The 24,631-nt window shown below is 44.4% G+C and overlaps 2 protein-coding genes across 3 annotated transcripts in view; one reads left to right on the forward strand and one right to left on the reverse strand.

Annotated features, from left to right (window-relative positions):
• The window catches only part of RGS3 (regulator of G protein signaling 3), a 1,044,909-nt gene that overhangs the window by 338,049 nt on the left and 682,229 nt on the right, over nucleotides 1–24,631 (reverse strand). For both annotated transcript variants that reach the window (XM_053695840.1, XM_053695841.1), the window contains one exon: nucleotides 7,253–7,364. In XM_053695840.1, the coding sequence (XP_053551815.1) occupies nucleotides 7,253–7,364 (112 nt within the window). The remainder of the gene's footprint in view (nucleotides 1–7,252; nucleotides 7,365–24,631) is intronic.
• Nucleotides 2,387–3,096, forward strand: LOC128642947 (stathmin-2). The gene has a single exon (XM_053695847.1). It carries the CDS (start codon nucleotides 2,433–2,435, stop codon nucleotides 2,970–2,972), a length of 540 nt encoding a protein of 179 aa, XP_053551822.1. The 5' UTR covers nucleotides 2,387–2,432; the 3' UTR covers nucleotides 2,973–3,096.

Here is a 24,631-nt window from a genome sequence, read left to right on the forward strand (position 1 = left end):
GCCCGTGATGTGTATACAGCGCTAGTGAATTGTGCTCTGAGCCCGTGATGTGTATACAGCGCTAGTGAAGTGTGCTCTGAGCCCGTGATGTGTATACAGCGCTAGTGAATTGTGCTCTGAGCCCGTGATGTGTATACAGCGCTAGTGAATTGTGCTCTGAGCCCGTGATGTGTATACAGCGCTAGTGAATTGTGCTCTGAGCTCGTGATGTGTATACAGCGCTAGTGAATTGTGCTCTGAGCCCGTGATGTGTATACAGCGCTAGTGAATTGTGCTCTGAGCCCGTGATGTGTATACAGCGCTAGTGAATTGTGCTCTGAGCTTGTGATGTGTATACAGCGCTAGTGAATTGTGCTCTGAGCCCGTGATGTGTATACAGCGCTAGTGAATTGTGCTCTGAGCCCGTGATGTGTATACAGCGCTAGTGAATTGTGCTCTGAGCCCGTGATGTGTATACAGCGCTAGTGAATTGTGCTCTGAGCCCGTGATGTGTATACAGCGCTAGTGAATTGTGCTCTGAGCCCGTGATGTGTATACAGCGCTAGTGAATTGTGCTCTGAGCCCGTGATGTGTATACAGCACTAGTGAATTGTGCTCTGAGCCCGTGATGTGTATACAGCGCTAGTGAATTGTGCTCTGAGCTTGTGATGTGTATACAGCGCTAGTGAATTGTGCTCTGAGCCCGTGATGTGTATACAGCGCTAGTGAATTGTGCTCTGAGCCCGTGATGTGTATACAGCGCTAGTGAATTGTGCTCTGAGCCCGTGATGTGTATACAGCGCTAGTGAATTGTGCTCTGAGCCCGTGATGTATATACAGCGCTAGTGAATTGTCCCCTGGCCCGTGATGTGTATACAGCGCTAGTGAATTGTGCTCTGAGCCCGTGATGTGTATACAGCGCTAGTGAATTGTGCTCTGAGCCCGTGATGTGTATACAGCGCTAGTGAATTGTGCTCTGAGCCCGTGATGTGTATACAGCGCTAGTGAATTGTGCTCTGAGCCCGTGATGTGTATACAGCGCTAGTGAATTGTGCTCTGAGCCCGTGATGTGTATACAGCACTAGTGAATTGTGCTCTGAGCTTGTGATGTGTATACAGCGCTAGTGAAGTGTGCTCTGAGCCCGTGATGTGTATACAGCGCTAGTGAATTGTGCTCTGAGCCCGTGATGTGTATACAGCGCTAGTGAATTGTGCTCTGAGCCCGTGATGTGTATACAGCGCTAGTGAATTGTGCTCTGAGCTTGTGATGTGTATACAGCGCTAGTGAATTGTGCTCTGAGCCCGTGATGTGTATACAGCGCTAGTGAATTGTGCTCTGAGCCCGTGATGTGTATACAGCGCTAGTGAATTGTGCTCTGAGCCCGTGATGTGTATACAGCGCTAGTGAATTGTGCTCTGAGCCCGTGATGTGTATACAGCGCTAGTGAATTGTGCTCTGAGCTCGTGATGTGTATACAGCGCTAGTGAATTGTGCTCTGAGCCCGTGATGTGTATACAGCGCTAGTGAATTGTGCTCTGAGCCCGTGATGTGTATACAGCGCTAGTGAATTGTGCTCTGAGCCCGTGATGTGTATACAGCGCTAGTGAATTGTGCTCTGAGCCCGTGATGTGTATACAGCGCTAGTGAATTGTGCTCTGAGCCCGTGATGTGTATACAGCGCTAGTGAATTGTGCTCTGAGCCCGTGATGTGTATACAGCGCTAGTGAATTGTGCTCTGAGCCCGTGATGTGTATACAGCGCTAGTGAATTGTGCTCGGAGCCCGTGATGTGTATACAGCGCTAGTAAATTGTGCTCTGAGCTCGTGATGTGTATACAGCGCTAGTGAATTGTGCTCTGAGCTCGTGATGTGTATACAGCGCTAGTGAAGTGTGCTCTGAGCCTGTGATGTGTATACAGCGCTAGTGAAGTGTGCTCTGAGCCCGTGATGTGTATACAGCGCTAGTGAATTGTGCTCTGAGCCCGTGATGTGTATACAGCGCTAGTGAATTGTGCTCTGAGCCCGTGACGTGTATACAGCGCTAGTGAATTGTGCTCGGAGCCCTTCTGGAACAGGTTCTTGCCTGCGCTGATAGGATCTTGTAATATCTTGGACTATAAAGGAAGCCATGTCTTGTTAAAGAAACGGTTCCTCTTTCTGATGTTCTTAGTCCATTTAAAACAAATATGAAGGCAGTGGACCACATGAATGATATTGAGAGCTTTGCCTTTCACCTCCCTTTTGTCAGGACAAAAACATTTAAAATACGTATTCTAGATAGTGTAGAACAAATATTCCTTTCAGAAGAAGTAGTAAAGCTAGAGGAATCATGTTTTCCATTAACAAATTGTATGGCTGTAAACTGGAAATGCTGATCTCCCACTGCAAAATTAATATAACTCTGTAGCTGGACCCCTTGCATTCACAACCTTTGAGCACCTGCATATATCACTATGGCTAAAACAGCAATGGCCTACAAAGAAAAGATGAAGGAGCTCTCTATGCTCTCCCTGATCTGCTCCTGTTTTTATCCAGAACCTCGCAATATCCCTGCATATACGTATGATGACATGGAAGTGAAACAGCTCAACAAGCATTCATCTGGCCAGGCTTTTGAACTTATCTTAAAGCCACCATCTCCAGTCTCAGAAGCTCCTCGGACTCTGGCCTCTCCAAAGAAGAAAGATGTCTCCCTAGAAGATATCCAAGCTAAGCTTGAAGCTGCAGAGGAAAGACGAAAGATCCAAGAGGCCCAAATCCTAAAGCAATTGGCAGAAAAGAGAGAACATGAGAGAGAAGTTCTACAAAAGGCGCTTGAAGAGAACAATAATTTTAGCAAAATGGCAAAGGAAAGGCTGATACTGAAAATGGAACAGATCAAAGAAAACCGTGAAGCCTATTTAGCTTCCCTCTTGGAGCGTCTTCAAGAGAAGGAGAGGCATGCTGCTGAAGTACGCCGAAACAAGGAACTGATTGAAGAACTCTCTGGCTGAATATAGACCACCAGAAGTAATTTCCTTGCCTATATAATTACGGATCATGCGATATCAGTATGGAAAATGTATGACATCACAAAAAGAAAAAAAAAAAAAAAAAAACAAGAACTCATTATGAAAAAAAAAATATATAAAAAAAAGCGGTCTCTTTGCAGAATGATTTGCTTGATGTTTAAAAAAAATTTGTTTGGGTCTTATTTTGTAAATATTTACATTTTTGTTAAAAAATACAAGTATTGCATTATGCAAGTTATTTCATAACCTTACATGTCCTGTTACAGGCTTTCGGTGTTGTCTAACTTTTCAAAATTGAATTTGCCGAAACTTTCCAAAAAACACCCACTTTTTCCATTTGGATACTGCATATAAACCATACAATTATGTAGTGGTAGGAAGGTCGGTCATTGCCTAATCATACAAAATATTTTGTAAGCTTTACACTTTGTTTAAACGGTCTTTATATAAGCGCTAAAAGCGAGGGTTTGAGAGGAGACTGTTTATCTATAAATAAAGCAATGTGACGGCGTGTAGTGTGAATATAAAACCTAATATTAGGAATGGTGGTGAGTGCTGTGTAGGTAACCAGTACTAAAAAAATATGTGGATAATAGCAATATATATATATATATATATTGATATAATATAGTCAACTAGAAGAATGAAAGATGCAAAGAGGGTACAAATATAGATACAATTTATTAAAACAGAAGTCTAAAACAATATGTCAAGTAGTAAGCAAATATTAAAACAAATATTAAAACATATGTATCTAAAAGTGCAGGGACGTCTCCCTTATTCGTTACTGATAGTAACAATTGATAAAAAAAGAACTGATTGCAGTATATAGTACTTGCGTTTTCAAAGTGATGTTAGCAACAGTGGAGCAATAATGTGCCTCCTTAGATGTCCAGTATAGAAGCAAAGGTAACTGTCGGATAGATACATTTACCTGTATGTCATTGTGAGCAAGCTGTGATTAATAAAGAATTGGGGTTCTGTGAACTTAAAAAAAAAAGAATTTTTTTTTAAATAAAACTCTTTATAGGTCCCAGGTAACTAAATGAGAGTTCTGAGATCCATTATGGACCTCCGTGATCAGGTACAGGGGAGTGTAGAAATCCAGGAACCGCCAAGAGATCAGAACCATTTGAATTACTCTGTCCTATAGTAACTTGTTAAACTAGAAGGTGGCTGAGTATCTGAGGGTGGTGGGCTGAGAGTAGATTCCTCTCTGAGATGGCTTCTAAAGTGGATCTTGCCCAGATGCTCCTGTATTCCAGATGTTTGGTCCCTAAAGAACACTTCTAGAAACTCGCTCCATCAGTGTGGTATGGCTAGTTTGGTGGTTGCACAAGTTCGTCTACAGCCTCAGTTACTGAACTTGGATTGCATTTTCTAGGCCTAGGAAGGAAAGGAATTCTCACACACCATATATGTATACATATGTATTTATATGTTTATTTACAGATATACCTGCTTATAAACACAAATACATATGTACACACATATATGTACACACATTATATAAATATATATATATATATATATATATATATATACACACACACACATATACACACACACACACACATCCTATTATATAAAAGGCCAAGTGTGTTTGCCCGAAGATGCATGCGCAGTAGAGACAGCACGAGGACAAACACACCTGGCCTTACCTGATATGCCGTTTGCAGCGGTGGGGCGAATGTGGGTGTGGCCGAGAGTGTGGCCGGGTGCGAGAGAGGGGAGAGAAATAGAATGAGAGGGGGAGAGACAAAAAGAGATAGGAAAGAGCTAAATAGAGGGGGAAGAGCTAAATAGAGGAAGGAAGAGCACAAGAGAGGAGGGAGAGAGAGTAAAATAGAGGGGAAAGAGCAAAAGAGGAGAAAGAGAAAAATAAAGGGAAGAGAGAGAAAAAGAGGGGGAAAGAAAGAGAGCAAAAGAGAGGGGGAGAGTGGGGGGAGAGAGAGAGCAATATAGAGGGGGGGAGAGAGAGAGCAAGAGAGAGGGGGGAGAGAAAGCAATAGAGAGTGGGGAGAGAGAGCAATAGAGAGGAGGAGATAGAGCAATAGAGAGGGGAAGAGAGAGCAAAAGAGAGGGGAAGAGAGAGCAAAAGAGAGGGGAAGAGAGAGCAAAAGAGAGGGGAAGAGAGAGCAAAAGAGAGGGGGGAGAGAGAGCAAAAGAGAAGGGGGAGAGAGAGCAAAAGAGGCGAAAGAGCAAAAGTGAGGGAAGAGAGAGAAAGAGGGGTAGAGAGAGCAAAATAGAGGGATGGAGAGAGAGCAATAGAGAGGGGAAGAGAGAGCAAAAGAGAGGGGAAGAGAGAGCAAAAGAGAGGGGAAAGAGCAATAGAGAAGGGGGAGAGAGAGCAAAAGAGGCGAAAGAGCAAAAGTGAGGGAAGAGAGAGAAAGAGGGGTAGAGAGAGCAAAATAGAGGGATGGAGAGAGAGCAATAGAGAGGTGGAGAGAAAGAAAAAGAGGGGGAGAGAGAGAGCGCAATAGAGAGGGCAAAAGAGAGGGGGTAGAGAGAGAGAGCAAAAGAGAGGGGGGAGAGAGAGAGCAAAAGAGAGGGGGTAGAGAGAGAGCAAAAGAGAGGGGGGAGAGAGCAAAAAAGAGGGATGGAGAGAGAGCAAAAAAAGGGGAGAGAGACAGAGCAAATGAGAGGGGGAGAGCGCAAAAGAGAAGTGGAGAGAGAGCCCAAAAGAGAGTGGGAGAGAGAGCACAAAAGAGATGGGGGGACAGAGAGCGCAAAAGAGAGGGGGAGAGAGAGAGCGCAAAAGAGGGGGGGAGAGAGAGCAAAAGAGGGGGGGAGAGAGAGCAAAAGAGGGGGGGAGAGAGAGCAAAAGAGGGGGGGAGAGAGAGCAAAAGAGGGGGGGAGAGAGAGCAAAAGAGGGGGGGAGAGAGAGCAAAAGAGGGGGGAGAGAGAGCAAAAGAGGGGGGGAGAGAGAGCAAAAGAGGAGGGGAGAGAGAGCAAAAGAGGGGGGGAGAGAGAGCAAAAGAGGGGGGGAGAGAGAGCAAAAGAGGGGGGGAGAGAGAGCAAAAGAGGGGGGGAGAGAGAACAAAAGAGGGGGGGGGGGGAGAGAGCAAAAGAGAGGAGGGGAGAGAGAGCAAAAGAGAGGGGGGAGAGAGAGCAAAAGAGAGGGGGGAGAGAGAGCAAAAGAGAGGGGGGAGAGAGAGCAAAAGAGAGGGGGGAGAGAGAGCAAAAGAGAGGGGGGAGAGAGAGCAAAAGAGAGGGGGGGGAGAGAGAGCAAAAGAGAGGGGGGGGAGAGAGCAAAAGAGGGGGGGGAGAGAGCAAAAGAGGGGGGGGGAGAGAGCAAAAGAGGGGGGAGAGAGAGCAAAAGAGGGGGGGAGAGAGAGCAAAAGAGGGGGGGAGAGAGAGCAAAAGAGGGGGGGAGAGAGAGCAAAAGAGGGGGGGAGAGAGAGCAAAAGAGGGGGGGAGAGAGAGCAAAAGAGGGGGGGAGAGAGAGCAAAAGAGGGGGGGAGAGAGAGCAAAAGAGGGGGGGGAGAGAGCAAAAGAGGGGGGGAGAGAGAGCAAAAGAGAGGGGGAGAGAGAGCAAAAGAGGGGGGGAGAGAGAGCAAAAGAGGGGGGGGAGAGAGAGCAAAAGAGGGGGGAGAGGGAGCAAAAGAGAGGGGGGAATGAGAGAGCAAAAGAGAGGGGGAGAAAGCGCAAAAGAGTACAGAAATTTGTACATATCTATACCTATGTATAATCATGTATGTATATATAGCTATATATCTATGCAAAAAAATAAATCATCCCTCCAAGACATTATATATATATATATATATATATATATATATATATATATATATATATATATATATATATATATAAATAAATATAAGTAGAACATATTCTTCTCTGTGCAGAACACTGGAATGTGAAATATTCATATTTTCATGTTGGGTTAGCGCACATGAGAACATGCAATCAGGTTTGCGCGAGAATGAGGTGTTGGGTATTTTTTCCTCCATTGGATTTCTATGGAGGAATACGTGAACATGCACGCAATATTGTAAGTTTGGCTTTTTAGGCTTGTCTGGTTAATGCACAAGCGAAAACAGTTTACTTTTAACTTATAATATAAGCGCAACCAGACAAAAAGCTTACTTCTAGCGCAATTAACGCTTTAGCGGGAGCGTTAATTAGCACTCCACTTGTAATCTGGTCCTATATGTGTAACCACTTTTCAGAAGTGAAACACACCGTTACATGCAAACAATCGCCGATTACGTCCTTTTAACTTCCGGCCTTTAAACAAGTCAGAAATGATGGCTCACCTTCTTGTAATCTGACGTTTTCTAGATAGAGCGGATTCCTCAGCACATTGCAGCGGCCTGGCTCATCTTCCTTGGTTAGGAGCAGAACGTCAGAATATACAAAGAGCGTCACCTGAACAACAAATACAAAATAATAATCATTAGAAGAATATGAAGTTATATGTAAACACTGTATATAGAACAAAGTAAAAATACAAAAAATGCTCAATAAATGGTCAGCAGATAAAATGTCCATACTGTAAGGTAAAACAATGTTCTGCATTAAATACAATACAGGAAGCAGACAATCTTCAGTACCACGATCAGTATGACAGCTTCATCATATATGTATTGAATTTCACTTCATTTAAAGTGAATAACAGAAAAATGTAAAATGTGCATGACCACATGAATAAAAGCATTTGTGTAACATTTGTATAAACAAATGTGTCCAGTAATAGTTATCAATGTTTATGGGGCATATGTACATATGCTGTTTGTATCACACACCCTCATTAAAACATTGCACCTGCTCAGGGAGTCATCAGTGGCTGTATGATGAAAACAGAGTCATAGATGACAATACACTACACACAAGGCTGCATGTGTTAATAATGCACGTGCTCTGAAAAAAATATTTCTATTTAAAATTAAAATGCATTTAACCCTTTTGCTGCTGAGACTTTTTCACACCCCAACGCTGAGCCAAATTTGAGCTTTTTTGCCAACTACATTTAAATCTTATTGTAGGTAAAATGTCAGTGAGTGACCCACACATGTCAAGCAAATTCACAATATGCACATTATAATATTTATAATTCATGGCATGTGAGATATCAGTGGCAAAAAAAAAAGAAATGTATAATTTTTGCTTGGATTTTAGTAAATAATTCTGAAAATGGCCCAGTGACCAGTGCTGTTACTGCGGTGATCTGACTAAATAGTCATCAATGGTAGTCACATGTGATATAGGGGCCCGTACAGGCTTTTGGGTTTATAATCTAGATTAGAGAGACCCCAATGTGCAGTTTTTTTCTTGCAAGGTGATCACAGATACCACCTGACTATTCAGACAAAATTCATATATTGTTTTAAAGGGACACAGGTCAAAATTAAACTTACATGACTCAGATAGACGATGCAATTTTAAACAACTTTCCAATTTACTTTTATTAACAAAATGTGCTCAGTCTTTTTATATTTAAACTTTTTAAGGCACCAGCTCCTACTGAGCATGTGCAAGAATTCAGAGTATATGCATTTGTGATTGGGTGATGGTTGTCACATGATACAGGAGTGGAAATAGACATAACTTTGAAATTTGTCGAAAAAAAAATGGGGTTGGCGGGCAAGCGCGCAGCTTGTGAGCAGTGGGAAGCAGCGCGCAGCTTGTGAGCAGTGGGAAGCAGCGCGCAGCTTGTGAGCAGTGGGAAGCAGCGCGCAGCTTGTGAGCAGTGGGAAGCAGCGCGCAGTTTGTGAGCAGTGGGAAGCAGCGCGCAGCTTGTGAGCAGTGGGAAGCAGCGCGCAGCTTGTGAGCAGTGGGAAGCAGCGCGCAGCTTGTGAGCAGTGGGAAGCAGCACGCAGCTTGTGAGCAGTGGGGTTTGGGATTCAACGTGCAACTTGTGAGCAGTGGGAAGCAGCTTGTGAGCAGTGGGGTTCAGGACGCGGCATGCAGCTTGTGAGGAGTGGGAAGCAGTGTGCAGCTTGGGAGCAGTGGGGAGGGGGAAGCAGCGTGAAGTGGGGAGGGGAAGTAGCGTGCAGTGGGGAGGGGGAAGCAGCGTGCAGTGGGGAGGGGGAAGCAGCGTGCAGTGGGGAGGGGGAAGCAGCGTGCAGCTTGAGAGCAGTGGGGAGGGGGAAGCATCGTGCAGCTTGGGAGCAGTGGGGAGGGGAAGCAGCATGCAGTGGGGAGGAGGAAGCAGCGTGCAGCTTGAGAGCAGTGGGGGGGGGGGGGTGAAGCATCGTGAAGCTTGGGAGCAGTGGGGGGGGGGGAAGCAGCGTGCAGTGGGGAGGGGGAAGCAGCGTGCAGCTTGGGAGCAGTGGGGAGGAGGAAGCAACGTGCAGCTTGGGAGCAGTGGGGAGGAGGAAGCAGCGTGCAGCTTGAGAGCAGTGGGGAGGAGGAAGCATCGTGAAGCTTGGGAGCAGTGGGGAGGGGGAAGCAGCGTGCAGTGGGGAGGGGGAAGCAGCGTGCAGTGGGGAGGGGGAAGCAGCGTGCAGCTTGAGAGCAGTGGGGAGGGGGAAGCAGCGTGCAGTGGGGAGGGGGAAGCAGCGTGCAGCTTGAGAGCAGTGGGGAGGGGGAAGCAGCGTGCATCTACAAATGAAAATAAAATACCAGTATACCTATTCATCTTCAAACTGACCATAAAAGATAAGATCCCTAGGAGTATACCATAATGTTGTATATATGCTTGAATTTATGTTTTATTTGATATTCTTCTAGTTTCCAAATGTCAGCCATATATTTATACACATGGCAATCATAGGCACCTCTGCTGATTTCATCCTTTTGAGAAAGTTAAGCAAGTTGAGATTTTGCGCTATTGCAAATGTTATATTTTTGTTGAGGAATGGAGAATGTTTTAGGAGCAAGTTGAGATTTTAGAATACATTTTCACCTTTTGCATAAACAGCTAATCAAATGGGTAAAAGCATTTTGCTCCAGACTAGTTGAGTGAATTTCTGGAGGAAGAATGCAGGAAAATATAGTGCCTGGTTTGTCTTCTAGAGGAAAATAGTTTTGTTAGAAACCAGTTTACGAGCCTGAAGCATAGTATCAATGACGCTTCAAAAAAAACATGTCTCGACAGGACTAGGTGTTCAATCTCCAAGCAGTCGGCTTCAGAGAATCTAGATTTGGATGGAGGAATGGAACCTGAATTAGAAGGTCCTTCCTCCGAGGTAACCTCCAAGGTGGAAGAGATGACATCTTCACCAGATACGCAAACCAGATCCTGCTAGGCCAAGCAGGAGCTATTATAATTACAGACGCTATTCTCCTGTTTGATACAAGCAATGACTCGTGGAAGGAGAGCAAACGGAAGAAACAGGTATGCTAGACCTAAATTCCAAGGAACTGCCAGAGCATCTATCAGAGAGGCCTGAGGATCTCTTGATCTTAATTTGTACCTTGGAAGCTTGGCGTTTTGACGAGACGCCATCAGATCCAACTCTGGAACCCCCCCACATGAGGGTTATCCTTGAGAACACATCCGGATGGAGAGCCCACTCCCCGGGAGGAAAAAGTCTGTCTGCTCAGAAAATCCGCCTCCCAATTGTCCACTCCTGGAATGTGGATGGCAGATGAGAGACAATCGTGAGCTTCCGCCCACTGCAGAATGCGAGACATCTCTTTCATGGCCAAGGAAGTCCAATTTTCCCCCCTGATGGTTGATGTAAGCCACAGAGGTAATGTTGTCCGACTGGAATCTGATAAACCGGACTAAAGATAATGCAGTCTACGCTGTCAAGACATTGAAGATTACTCTCATTTTCAAGATGTTTATAGGAAGAGAAGACTCTTCGAGACCACAGGCCCTGAGCTTTTAGAGAACCCCAAACAGCTCCCCAGCCTAACAGGCTGGCGTCCGTAGTCACAATCACCCAAGAAGGTCTCAGGAAGCAAGTGCCTCGAGACAGATGTTCCTGTGAAATACACCAAGAGAGAGAGTCTCTTGTTAGGGGGGGATCTAGTTTTATCTTCAGGGATAAATCTGAATGGTTTCCGTTCCATTAATTGAGCATGCAAAGCTGCAGTGGTTGCAGATGGAACCGAGCAAAAGGAATGATGTCCCTGGAAGCCACCATCAGACCAATCACCTCCATTCATTGGGCCACTGATGGACGAATAGCAGACTGGAGAGAAAGGCAAGAAGCAAGAAGTTTGGATTTTCTGACATCCGTCAGGAAAATCTTCATGGACAGGGAATCTGATTGTCCCTAGGAAACACATTCTTGTAGCTAGAACTAGAGAACTCTTTTCCAGATTCACTTTCCACCCGTGGGAACGTAGAAAAGACAACACCATCTCTGTATGAGATTTTGCTAGTTGAAAAGATGATGCCTGAACCAAGATGTTGTCTAGATAAGGCACCACAGCAATACCCTGGGATCAGATCACTGCCAAAAGAGCCCCCAGAACCTTTTTGAATATTCTGGGAGCCGAAATGCTTGTCCAGAAAGGCAAACCTTAGAAACTGGTGATGATCCCTGTGAATGGGAACATGTAAATATGTATCCTTTAGGTCTATAGTTGTCATGAACTGACCTTCCTGAAAAAATGGAAGAATGGAACGAATAGTTTCCGCCTTGAAGGACGGAACCCTGAGGAATTTGTTGAGGCACTATGAATCTAGGATTGGACAGAAGGTTCCCTCCTTTTTGGTAACCACAAATAGATTTGAATTAAATTCTTGCCCTTGTTCCTCTAGAGGGACTTGTACAATAACCCCCAGGAGGATAGGTCCTCTACACAAATTAAGAAGGCCTCCCTTTTTTACCTGGTTTGAGGTTAGTCTTGACAGGAGAAATTTGCCCCTTGGAGGACAAGACTTGAATGCTATTTTGTAACCCTGGGATACTATGTCCACAGCCCATAGATCTGGAACATCTCGTATACAAGCTGTTGAAAAAAAGAAAAGCCTGCCCCCCACTTGATCAAAAATCAGATCCGGGGCGGATCCTTCATGCTGATTTAGAGTCAGTGGAAGGCTTTTTGTTTTGTTTTCCCTTATTCCAAGGTTGACTGGACTTCCAGGAGGACCTGGATTGGAAGAAGAGGAGGAAGACTTCTGTCCCTTAAAGTTGCAAAAAGAACGAAAATTAGAAGTCTGTCAACCCTTAGGTCTATTCTTCGTGTCCTGAGGTAGGAAATATCCCTTTCCACCTGTAATCTCTGAAATGATTTCCGCCAGACCAGGACCGAATAGGGTCTTACCCTTATAAGTTAAAGCCAGAAGCTTGGCCTTTGAAGATACATTAGCTGCCAAAGATTTTAACCACAGAGCTCTGCAAACTAGAACAGTGAATCTAGAAATCTTAGCTACCAGTCTAATTACCTGCATGTTGGCATCACAGATAAAAGTATTGGCCAGTTTAAGAGCTTTGATTCTATCTTGGATCTCCTCTATCGTAGTCTCTTCTAATATTAGATCGGACAGGGCTTCGCAACAATAAGATGCTGCTCCCGCAACCTTAGCTATACTTGCCACAGGTTGCCACTGTAAACCTTGGTGGATGTACATCTTTTTTAAGTAAGCCTCTAGCTTCTTATCCATGGGATCCTCTATAAGAATAGTGGTTCTTTTAGCTAGAGTAGAGATAGCAACTTCTACTTTAGGCACCGTACGTCATGAGTCACAAATGGAGTGAGCAACAGGAAACATCTTTTTAAAAAAAAAAAAAAAAAAATATATATATATATATATATATGTGTGTGTGTGTGTATGTATTTTAAAAAGAAAATTTATGCTTACCTGATAAATTTGTTTCCTTTTGGACATGACGAGTCCACGGATCATCTTCATTACTTATGGGATATTCTCCTCCTGGTCAACAGGAGGCGGCAAAGAGCACCACAGCAAAGCTGTTAAATAGCTCCTCCCTTCCCCACCAACCCAGTCATTCGACCGAAGTTAGTAAGAGAAAGGAATAACTAAAGGTGCAGAGTTGTCTGAAGTTTAGAAAAACAACATCCTGTCTGAAAAAAACAGGACGGGCCGTGGACTCGTCATGTCCAAGAGGAAACAAATTTATCAGGTAAGCATAAAACAGAATTTATGTTTACCTGATAAATTACTTTCTCCAACGGTGTGTCCGGTCCACGGCGTCATCCTTACTTGTGGGATATTCTCTTCCGCAACAGGAAATGGCAAAGAGCCCAGCAAAGCTGGTCACATGATCCCTCCTAGGCTCCGCCTTCCCCAGTCATTCGACCGACGTAAAGGAGGAATATTTGCATAGGAGAAATCATATGATACCGTGGTGACTGTAGTTAGAGAAAATAAATCATCAGACCTGATTAAAAAACCAGGGCGGGCCGTGGACCGGACACACCGTTGGAGAAAGTAATTTATCAGGTAAACATAAATTCTGTTTTCTCCAACATAGGTGTGTCCGGTCCACGGCGTCATCCTTACTTGTGGGAACCAATACCAAAGCTTTAGGACACGGATGATGGGAGGGAGCAAATCAGGTCACCTAGATGGAAGGCACCACGGCTTGCAAAACCTTTCTCCCAAAAATAGCCTCAGAAGAAGCAAAAGTATCAAATTTGTAAAATTTGGTAAAAGTGTGCAGTGAAGACCAAGTCGCTGCCTTACATATCTGATCAACAGAAGCCTCGTTCTTGAAGGCCCATGTGCAAGCCACGGCCCTAGTGGAATGAGCTGTGATTCTTTCAGGAGGCTGCCGTCCGGCAGTCTCATAAGCCAATCTGATGATGCTTTTAAGCCAAAAAGAGAGAGAGGTAGAAGTTGCCTTTTGACCTCTCCTTTTACCAGAATAAACAACAAACAAGGAAGATGTTTGTCTGAAATCCTTTGTAGCCTCTAAATAGAATTTTAGAGCACGAACTACATCCAAATTGTGCAACAAACGTTCCTTCTTTGAAACTGGATTCGGACACAAAGAAGGCACGACTATCTCCTGGTTAATATTTTTGTTAGAAACAACTTTCGGAAGAAAACCAGGTTTAGTACGCAAAACCACCTTATCTGCATGGAACACCAGATAAGGAGGAGAACACTGCAGAGCAGATAACTCTGAAACTCTTCTAGCAGAAGAAATTGCAACCAAAAACAAAACTTTCCAAGATAATAACTTGATATCAACGGAATGTAGGGGTTCAAACGGAACCCCCTGAAGAACTGAAAGAACTAAATTGAGACTCCAAGGAGGAGTCAAAGGTTTGTAAACAGGCTTGATTCTAACCAGAGCCTGAACAAAAGCTTGAACATCTGGCACAGCCGCCAGCTTTTTGTGAAGTAAAACAGATAAAGCAGAAATCTGTCCCTTCAAAGAACTTGCAGATAATCCTTTCTCCAAACCTTCTTGAAGAAAGGATAGAATCTTAGGAATTTTTATCTTGTTCCATGGGAATCCTTTAGATTCACACCAACAGATATATTTTTTCCATATTTTATGGTAGATTTTTCTAGTTACAGGCTTTCTAGCCTGAACAAGAGTATCAATGACAGAATCTGAGAACCCTCGCTTTGATAAAATCAAGCGTTCAATCTCCAAGCAGTCAGTTGGAGTGAGGCCAGATTCGGATGTTCGAACGTACCTTGAACAAGAAGGTCCTGTCTCAAAGGTAGCTTCCACGGTGGAGCCGATGACATATTCACCAGATCTGCATACCAAGTCCTGCGTGGCCACGCAGGAGCTATCAAGATCACCGATACCCTCTCCTGTTTGATCCTGGCTACCAGCCTGGGAATGAGAGGAAACGGTGGGAACACATAAGCTAGGTTGAAGCTCCAAGGTGCTACTAGTGCATCCACTAGAGTCGCCTTGGGATCCCTGGATCTGGACCCGTAGCAAGGAACCTTGAAGTTCTGACGAGACGCCATCAGATCCATGTCTGGAATGCCCCACAATTGAATTATTTGGGCAAAGATTTCCGGATGGAGTTCCCACTCCCCCGGATGAAATGTCTGACGACTCAGAAAATCCGCTTCCCAATTTTCCACTCCTGGGATGTGGATTGCAGACAAGTGGCAGGAGTGAGTCTCCGCCCATTGAATTATTTTGGTCACTTCTTCCATCGCCAGGGAACTCCTTGTTCCCCCCTGATGGTTGATATACGCAACAGTCGTCATGTTGTCTGATTGAAACCGTATGAATTTGGCCTTTGCTAGCTGAGGCCAAGCCTTGAGAGCATTGAATATCGCTCTCAGTTCCAGAATATTTATCGGGAGAAGAGATTCTTCCCGAGACCAAAGACCCTGAGCTTTCAGGGGTTCCCAGACCGTGCCCCAGCCCACCAGACTGGCGTCGGTCGTGACAATGACCCACTCTGGTCTGCGGAAGCTCATCCCTTGTGACAGGTTGTCCAGGGTCAGCCACCAACGGAGTGAATCTCTGGTCCTCTGATCTACTTGTATCGTCGGAGACAAGTCTGTATAATCCCCATTCCACTGACTGAGCATGCACAGTTGTAATGGTCTTAGATGAATTCGCGCAAAAGGAACTATGTCCATTGCCGCGACCATCAAACCTATTACTTCCATGCACTGCGCTATGGAAGGAAGAAGAACAGAATGAAGTACTTGACAAGAGCTTAGAAGTTTTGATTTTCTGGCCTCTGTCAGAAAAATCCTCATTTCTAAGGAGTCTATTATTGTTCCCAAGAAGGGAACTCTTGTTGACGGAGATAGAGAACTTTTTTCTACGTTCACTTTCCACCCGTGAGATCTGAGAAAGGCCAGGACAATGTCCGTATGAGCCTTTGCTTGTGGTAGAGACGACGCTTGAATCAGTATGTCGTCCAAGTAAGGTACTACTGCAATGCCCCTTGGTCTTAGCACCGCTAGAAGGGACCCTAGTACCTTTGTGAAAATTCTTGGAGCAGTGGCTAATCCGAATGGAAGTGCCACAAACTGGTAATGCTTGTCCAGAAAGGCGAACCTTAGGAACCGATGATGTTCCTTGTGGATAGGAATAGGTAGATACGCATCCTTTAAATCCACCGTGGTCATGAATTGACCTTCCTGGATGGTAGGAAGAATTGTCCGAATGGTTTCCATTTTGAACGATGGAACCTTGAGAAATTTGTTTAGGATCTTGAGATCTAAGATTGGTCTGAATGTTCCCTCTTTTTTGGGAACTATGAACAGATTGGAGTAGAATCCCATCCCTTGTTCTCCTAATGGAACAGGATGAATCACTCCCATTTTTAACAGGTCTTCTACACAATGTAAGAATGCCTGTCTTTTTATGTGGTCTGAAGACAATTGAGACCTGTGGAACCTTCCCCTTGGGGGTAGCTCCTTGAATTCCAGAAGATAACCTTGGGAGACTATTTCTAGCGCCCAAGGATCCAGAACATCTCTTGCCCAAGCCTGAGCGAAGAGAGAAAGTCTGCCCCCCACCAGATCCGGTCCCGGATCGGGGGCCAACATCTCATGCTGTCTTGGTAGCAGTGGCAGGTTTCTTGGCCTGCTTACCTTTGTTCCAGCCTTGCATTGGCCTCCAGGCTGGCTTGGTTTGAGAAGTATTACCCTCTTGCTTAGAGGATGTAGAACTTGAGGCTGGTCCGTTTCTGCGAAAGGGACGAAAATTTGGTTTATTTTTAGCCTTAAAAGACCTATCCTGAGGAAGGGCGTGGCCCTTACCCCCAGTGATATCTGAAATAATCTCTTTCAAGTCAGGGCCAAACAGCGTTTTCCCCTTGAAAGGTATGTTAAGCAATTTGTTCTTGGAGGACGCATCCGCTGACCAAGACTTTAGCCAAATCGCTCTGCGCGCCACAATAGCAAACCCTGAATTTTTCGCCGCTAATCTAGCTAATTGCAAAGTGGCGTCTAAGGTAAAAGAGTTAGCCAACTTAAGTGCTTGAACTCTGCCCATAACCTCCTCATAAGAGGATGCTTGATTGAGCGACTTTTCTAGTTCCTCGAACCAGAAACACGCTGCTGTAGTGACAGGAACAATGCATGAAATTGGTTGTAGAAGGTAACCTTGCTGAACAAACATCTTTTTAAGCAAACCCTCTAATTTTTTGTCCATAGGATCTTTAAAAGCACAACTATCTTCTATAGGGATAGTGGTGCGTTTGTTTAGAGTAGAAACCGCCCCCTCGACCGTGGGGACTATCTGCCATAAGTCCTTCCTGGGGTCGACCATAGGAAATAATTTCTTAAATATAGGGGGAGGGACAAAAGGTATGCCGGGCCTTTCCCATTCTTTATTTACAATGTCCGCCACCCGCTTGGGTATAGGAAAAGCTTCGGGGGGCACCGGGACCTCTAGGAACCTGTCCATTTTACATAATTTCTCTGGAATGACCAAATTGTCACAATCATCCAGAGTAGATAACACCTCCTTAAGCAGAGCGCGGAGATGTTCCAATTTAAATTTAAATGTAATAACATCAGGTTCAGCTTGTTGAGAAATTTTTCCTGAATCTGAAATTTCTCCCTCAGACAAAACCTCCCTAGCCCCTTCAGACTGGTGTAAGGGCATGTCAGAACCATTATCATCAGCGTCCTCATGCTCTTCAGTATCTAAAACAGAGCAGTCGCGCTTTCGCTGATAAGTGGGCATTTTGGCTAAAATGTTTTTAATAGAATTATCCATTACAGCCGTTAATTGTTGCATAGTAAGGAGGATTGGGGCACTAGATGTACTAGGGGCCTCCTGAGTGGGCAAGACTGGTGTAGACATAGAAGGGGATGATGCAGTACCATGCTTACTCCCCTCACTTAAGGAATCGTTTTGGGCAACATTATTATCAGTGGTATCATTGTCCCTACTTTGTTTGTCACATTTATCACATATATTTAAATGGATAGGATCCTTGGCTTCCGAACATACAGAACATCGTCTATCTGATAGTTCAGACATGTTAATAGGCATAAACTTGGTAACAAAGCACAAAAAACGTTTTAAAATAAAACCGTTACTGTCTCTTTAAATTTTAAACTGAACACACTTTTTTACTGAATATACGCAAAAGTGTCATAAAGCCTTAAAAGTATTGCATACCAAATTTGAAAGCTTTAACTCTTAAAATAACGGAACCGGAGCCGTTTTTACATTTAACCCCTATACAGTCCCTGGTATCTGCTTTGCTGAGACCCAACCAAGCCCAGAGGGGAATACGATACCAAATGACGCCTTCAATAAGCTTTTTCAGTGGATCTGAGCTCCTCACACATGCATCTGCATGCCTTGCTTCTCAAAAACAACTGCGCATTAGTGGCGCGAAAATGAGGCTCTGCCTATGACTAGAAAAGGCCCCCAGTGAAAAAGGTGTCCAATACAGTGCCTGTCCGTTTTTTTAACAATTTGCCAAGATTAAAATAACTCTCCTAAGTTATAAACCATTAAACATGCTTATATAGTAATCGTTTTGGCCCAGAAAAATGTCTACCAGTCTTTAAAGCCCTTGTATTCTTATATTGAAAATTAAGAAAATGGCTTACCGGATCCCATAGGGAAAATGACAGCTTCCAGCATTACCAAGTCTTGTTAGAAATGTGTCATATCTCAAGCAGCCAAAGTCTGCTCACTGTTTCCCCCAACTGAAGTTAATTCCTCTCAACAGTCCTGTGTGGAAACAGCCATCGATTTTAGTAACGGTTGCTAAAATCATTTTCCTCTTACAAACAGAAATCTTCATCACTTTTCTGTTTCAGAGTAAATAGTACATACCAGCACTATTTTAAAATAACAAACTCTTGATAGAAGAATAAAAACTACATTTAAACACCAAAAAACTCTGAGCCATCTCCGTGGAGATGTTGCCTGTGCAACGGCAAAGAGAATGACTGGAGAAGGCGGAGCCTAGGAGGGATCATGTGACCAGCTTTGCTGGGCTCTTTGCCATTTCCTGTTGGGGAAGAGAATATCCCACAAGTAAGGATGACGCCGTGGACCGGACACACCTATGTTGGAGAAATTATCTTTTCCTCTTAAGGACATGACCAGTCCACGGATCATCTTCATTACTTATGGGATACAATACCCAAGCTTAGAGGACACAGATGATACGGGAGGGACAAGACAGGATACCTAAACAGAAGGCACCACTGCTTGAAGAACCTTTCTCCCAAAAGCCGCCTCAGCTGAGGCAAAAGTATCACATTTATAGAATTTAGAAAAAGTGAGCAGAGAGGACCAAGTAGCAGCCTTACAAATCTGTTCAACAGATGCTTCATTATTGAATGCCCATGAAGAAGCCACGGCCCTAGTAGAATGAGCCGTAATCCTCTCTTATCTTGAGGAAGGAGATGGGCCTTACCACCAGATATCAGAAATAATTTCCTTCAGGCCAGGACCAAACAAGGTCTTTCCCTTGTAAGGAAGTGCCAGAAGCTTAGATTTGGAGGATACATCCGCAGACCAGGGCTTCAACCATAAAGCTCTGCGTGCCAAGATAGAAAACCCTGAACTCTTCGCTGCTAATTTGGTAATTTGCAAGGAGGCATCAGTGATAAAGGCATTAGCTAATTTCAGCGCCTTGATCCTATCCTGGATCTCCTACAAAGTGGTCTCAGTTCTGAGGGACTCAGAGAGAGCGTCAAATCAGTAAGCCGCTGCACTAGTAACCGTAGCAATGCATGCGGCAGGCTGCAACAGTAACCCCTGATAAACAAATTCTTTTAAGTAATCCTTCCAACTTCTTGTCCATAGGATCTTTAAAAGCACAGCTGTCCTCAATAGGAATAGTCGTACGCTTGGCCAGGGTGGAAACAGCTCCGTCCACCTTCAAGGCCGACTGCCAAGTTTCCTGTATAGCGTCAGCTACAGGAAACATTTTCTTGAAAACCGGGGATGGAGAAAAAGGAATACCTGGTCTTTCCCATTCCTTAGAAATAATCTCCAAAGTTTTCTTAGGTACGGGAAAAACATCTGAATATGGAACCTCAAAATATCTATCCATCTTGCACAATTTCTCAGAAGCCACTACTATAGAAAAATCACAATCATCTAAAGTTGCTAATACCTCCCTGAGTAACAGACGGAGGTGTTCCAACTTAACCCTGAAAGAAACCACCTCAGAGTCTGTCAAAGGTGCTGAACTTTCAGAATCAGAAAGAAAGAAAGAAACTTCCAATAGGAATTCCGAACCCCCTCTCTCAGATCCCTAAGAGGGTGTATTCGAAAAGGACACTAGAGCCTCAGCAACCTCACCCTGGTTGCTCTTTTTTTTTTACGACTGCCCTGTAACATAGGCAGGGCAGATAATGCATCTGAAATAGAAGACGACATGACCCTAGCTATGTCATCTAAAGTAATTCCAGCCACAGCTAGAACAGGAGTACATGGCACTGCTTGAGCGGGCGATAGATCCTGGGACACTTGGGGAGACAACTGCGGCCTACTCTGGATCTCACCCTGAGACCTCGGAGAAGTACCCGCCTCAGATAAGGATTGCTCCTTAAAAATCTTATCTTTGAAACTCAAGGCCCTCTCAACACAAGAAGGACAAAAAGAAACAGGTAGTTAAACCTGAGCATTCAAGCACATGGAGCAAACACCAGATTGATCAGCTCCTATGTCCATCTCAAACAACATAAATTAAAAAATAATAAAAAAAAAACTTTTTTTTATTTTTATTAAACAATGCAACTGTGTCTTTAAGGAACAAAAAAGGAGCTAGCAAGCTAACAATTGGACTATATTAGTATCTGCACTTGACTAATAGGGCCACTCAAAATGGGTACAATTTAAATAAAAAATAAAGTCAGTAAAGTTAGAAAAAAAAATAACAGTCCTGTACATTTAAATGTTAAACCGTAAATATATTTTTGCTGTTAAACAAAAACTAAAGATAGTAAAAAAAAATTATTCCAGACACTTCTATACCTCAGCAGCCTGCTTAGGTGCCTACCTGCCACCAACAACCGTTTGACTCCTTTTCACAGAAAAACAAATGTCAGCTGGAGCAGTAGAGAATAACCGGATTCCCCTTCACACCTCAGCTTCTAACAGCCAGCGCTACTACCGCTTGTCCGATATGTTGCCCCAGACATGCGTTCATAGAGCCCATGCGACTTCCTTTACCATAACCTCAACACAAACAGAATGAGGAAGCGCGCAAAAATAGGCCCCGCCCATAGGGGGTGTCAACAAAATTCCTCTGGAATACTCGTGACAAACAACGATATGTCTCCCAAAAAAGCCCCAGTGCCAGTACAAACTGTCTGGAAATAAAAGACCCCTTTTGAGTGTACCTAAGGGGTGTCTTGTCCCAGTGCTGCACTGCAGCATATAATAAATGTAAAGTGCCATAATCACTCTTTTTCCTCAGAATGAATAAACGTATAGTACTTACCTCCATGCTGCCCGACAACAGAACAGTCCATCAGGTGTAAGAGGTCCTTAGCTTCCTCCCCTAGCCCTGTGGAAAAAACAAAATTTATGCTTACCTGATAAATTCCTTTCTCCTGTAGTGTAGTCAGTCCACGGGTCATCCATTACTTATGGGATATTAACTCCTCCCTAACAGGAAGTGCAAGAGGATCACCCAAGCAGAGCTGCTATATAGCTCCTCCCCTCTACGTCATACCCAGTCATTCGACCGAAAACCAAACGAGAAAGGAGAAACTATAGGGTGCAGTGGTGACTGGAGTTTAATTTAAAATTTAGACCTGCCATAAAAAACAGGGCGGGCCGTGGACTGACTACACTACAGGAGAAAGGAATTTATCAGGTAAGCATAAATTTTGTTTTCTCCTGTTAAGTGTAGTCAGTCCACGGGTCATCCATTACTTATGGGATACCAATACCAAAGCTAAAAGTACACGGATGACGGGAGGGACAGGCAGGATCTTTACACGGAAGGAACCACTGCCTGAAGAACCTTTCTCCCAATAACAGCCTCAGAAGAAGCAAAAGTGTCAAATTTGTAAAATTTTGAAAAAGTATGAAGAGAAGACCAAGTTGCAGCCTTGCAAATCTGTTCAACAGAGGCCTCATTCTTAAAGGCCCAAGTGGAAGCCACAGCTCTCGTAGAATGAGCTGTAATTCTTTCAGGAGGCTGCTGTCCAGCAGTCTCATAGGCTAAACGTATTATGCTACGAAGCCAGAAAGAGAGAGAGGTAGCAGAAGCTTTTCGACCTCTCCTCTGTCCAGAATAAACGACAAACAGAGAAGAAGTTTGGCGAAAATCTTTAGTTGCCTGTAAATAAAATTTCAGGGCACGGACTACGTCTAGATTGTGTAGAAGTCGTTCCTTCTTTGAAGAAGGGTTAGGGCACAATGATGGAACAACAATATCTTGATTGATATTCCTGTTAGTAACTACCTTAGGTAAAAACCCAGGTTTAGTACGCAGAACTACCTTGTCTGAATGAAAAATCAGATAAGGAGAATCACAATGTAAGGCCGATAACTCAGAGACTCTTCGAGCCGAGGAAATAGCCATTAAAAACAGAACTTTCCAAGATAACAGCTTGATATCAATGGAATGAAGGGGTTCAAACGGAACACCCTGCAAAACGTTAAGAACTAAGTTTAAGCTCCACGGTGGAGCAACAGTCTTAAACACAGGCTTAATCCTGGCCAAAGCCTGACAAAAAGCCTGAACGTCTGGAACTTCTGACAGACGTTAGTGTAAAAGGATGGACAGAGCTGAGATCTGTCCCTTTAGAGAACTTGCAGATAAACCCTTTTCTAAACCTTCTTGTAGAAAAGACAATATCCTAGGAATCCTAACCTTACTCCATGAGTAACTCTTGGATTCGCACCAATGTAAGTATTTACGCCATATTTTATGGTAAATTTTCCTGGTAACAGGTTTCCTAGCCTGTATTAAGGTATCAATTACTGACTCCGAAAATCCACGCTTTGATAAAATCAAGCGTTCAATCTCCATGCAGTCAGTCTCAGAGAAATTAGATTTTGATGTTTGAAAGGACCCTGAATTAGAAGGTCCTGTCTCAGAGGCAGAGACCAAGGTGGACAGGATGACATGTCCACTAGATCTGCATACCAGGTCCTGCGTGGCCACGCAGGCGCTATTAGAATCACCGATGCTCTCTCCTGTTTGATCCTGGCAAATCAATCAAGGAAGCATCGGGAAGGGTGGAAACACATAAGCCATCTTGAAGGCCCAAGGTGCTGTCAGAGCATCTATCAGAACCGCTCCCGGGTTCCTGGACCTGGACCCGTAACAAGGAAGCTTGGCGTTCTGGCGAGACGCCATGAGATCCAGATCTGGTTTGCCCCAACGCCGAAGTATTTGGGCAAAGACCTCCGGATGAAGTTCCCACTCCCCCGGATGAAAAGTCTGGCGACTTAGGAAATCCGCCTCCCAGTTCTCCATGCATGGGATGTGGATCGCTGATAGGTGGCAAGAGTGAGACTCTGCCCAGTGAATTATCTTTGAGACTTCCATCATCGCTAGGGAACTCCTTGTCCCTCCTTGATGGTTGATGTAAGCCACAGTCGTGATGTTGTCCGACTGAAACCTGATGAACCTCAGAGTTGCTAGCTGAGGCCAAGCTAGAAGGGCATTGAAAACTGCTCTTAATTCCAGAATGTTTATGGGAAGGAGACTCTCCTCCTGAGTCCATGATCCCTGAGTCTTCAGGGAATTCCAGACAGCGCCCCAACCTAGCAGGCTGGCGTCTGTTGTTACAATCGTCCAATCTGGTCTGCTGAAGGGCATCCCCTTGGACAGATGTGGCCGAGAGAGCCACCATAGAAGAGAATTTCTGGTCTCTTGATCCAGATTCAGCATAGGGGACAAATCTGAGTAATCCCCATTCCACTGACTTAGCATGCACAATTGCAGTGGTCTGAGATGCAGGCGTGCAAAGGGAACTATGTCCATTGCCGCTACCATTAAGCCGATTACCTCCATGCATTGAGCCACTGACGGGTGTGGAATGGAATGAAGGACACGGCAAGCATTTAGGAGTTTTGTTTACCTGTCCTCTGTCAGGTAAATTTTCATTTCTAACGAATCTATAAGAGTCCCTAAGAAGGGAACTCTTGTGAGTGGCAATAGAGAACTCTTTTCTTCGTTCACCTTCCACCCATGTGACCTTAGAAATGCCAGTACTAACTCTGTATGAGACTTGGCAGCTTGGAAACTTGACGCTTGTATCAGAATGTCGTCTAGGTACGGAGCTACCGATATTCCTCGCGGTCTTAGTACCGCCAGAAGAGAACCCAGAACCTTTGTGAAGATTCTTGGAGCAGTAGCTAACCCGAAGGGAAGAGCTACAAACTGGTAATGCCTGTCTAGGAAGGCAAACCTTAGGTACCGGTAATGATCTTTGTGAATCGGTATGTGAAGGTAGGCATCCTTTAAATCCACTGTGGTCATGTACTGACCCTTTTGGATCATGGGTAAGATTGTCCGAATAGTTTCCATTTTGAACGATGGAACTCTTAGGAATTTGTTTAGGATCTTTAAATCCAAGATTGGTCTGAAGGTTCCTTCTTTCTTGGGAACCACAAACAGATTTGAGTAAAACCCTTGTCCGTGTTCCGACCGCAGAACCGGGTGGATCACTCCCATTAGTAAAAGATCTTGTACACAGCGTAGAAACGCCTCCTTTATCTGGTTTGTTGACAACCTTGAAAGATGAAATCTCCCTTTTGGAGGAGAAGCTTTGAAGTCCAGAAGATATCCCTGAGATATGATCTCTAACGCCCAGGGATCCTGGACATCTCTTGCCCAAGCCTGGGCGAAGAGAGAAAGTCTGCCCCCCACTAGATCCGTTTCCG

Source organism: Bombina bombina, chromosome 12 (assembly GCF_027579735.1).
Source record: "Bombina bombina isolate aBomBom1 chromosome 12, aBomBom1.pri, whole genome shotgun sequence".
NCBI classification, from domain to species: domain Eukaryota; kingdom Metazoa; phylum Chordata; class Amphibia; order Anura; family Bombinatoridae; genus Bombina; species Bombina bombina.

Bases quoted from the DNA above. Each gene is read 5' to 3' on its own strand.
- LOC128642947 (XM_053695847.1), top strand. From the start codon at position 2,433: ATGGCTAAAACAGCAATGGCCTACAAAGAAAAGATGAAGGAGCTCTCT.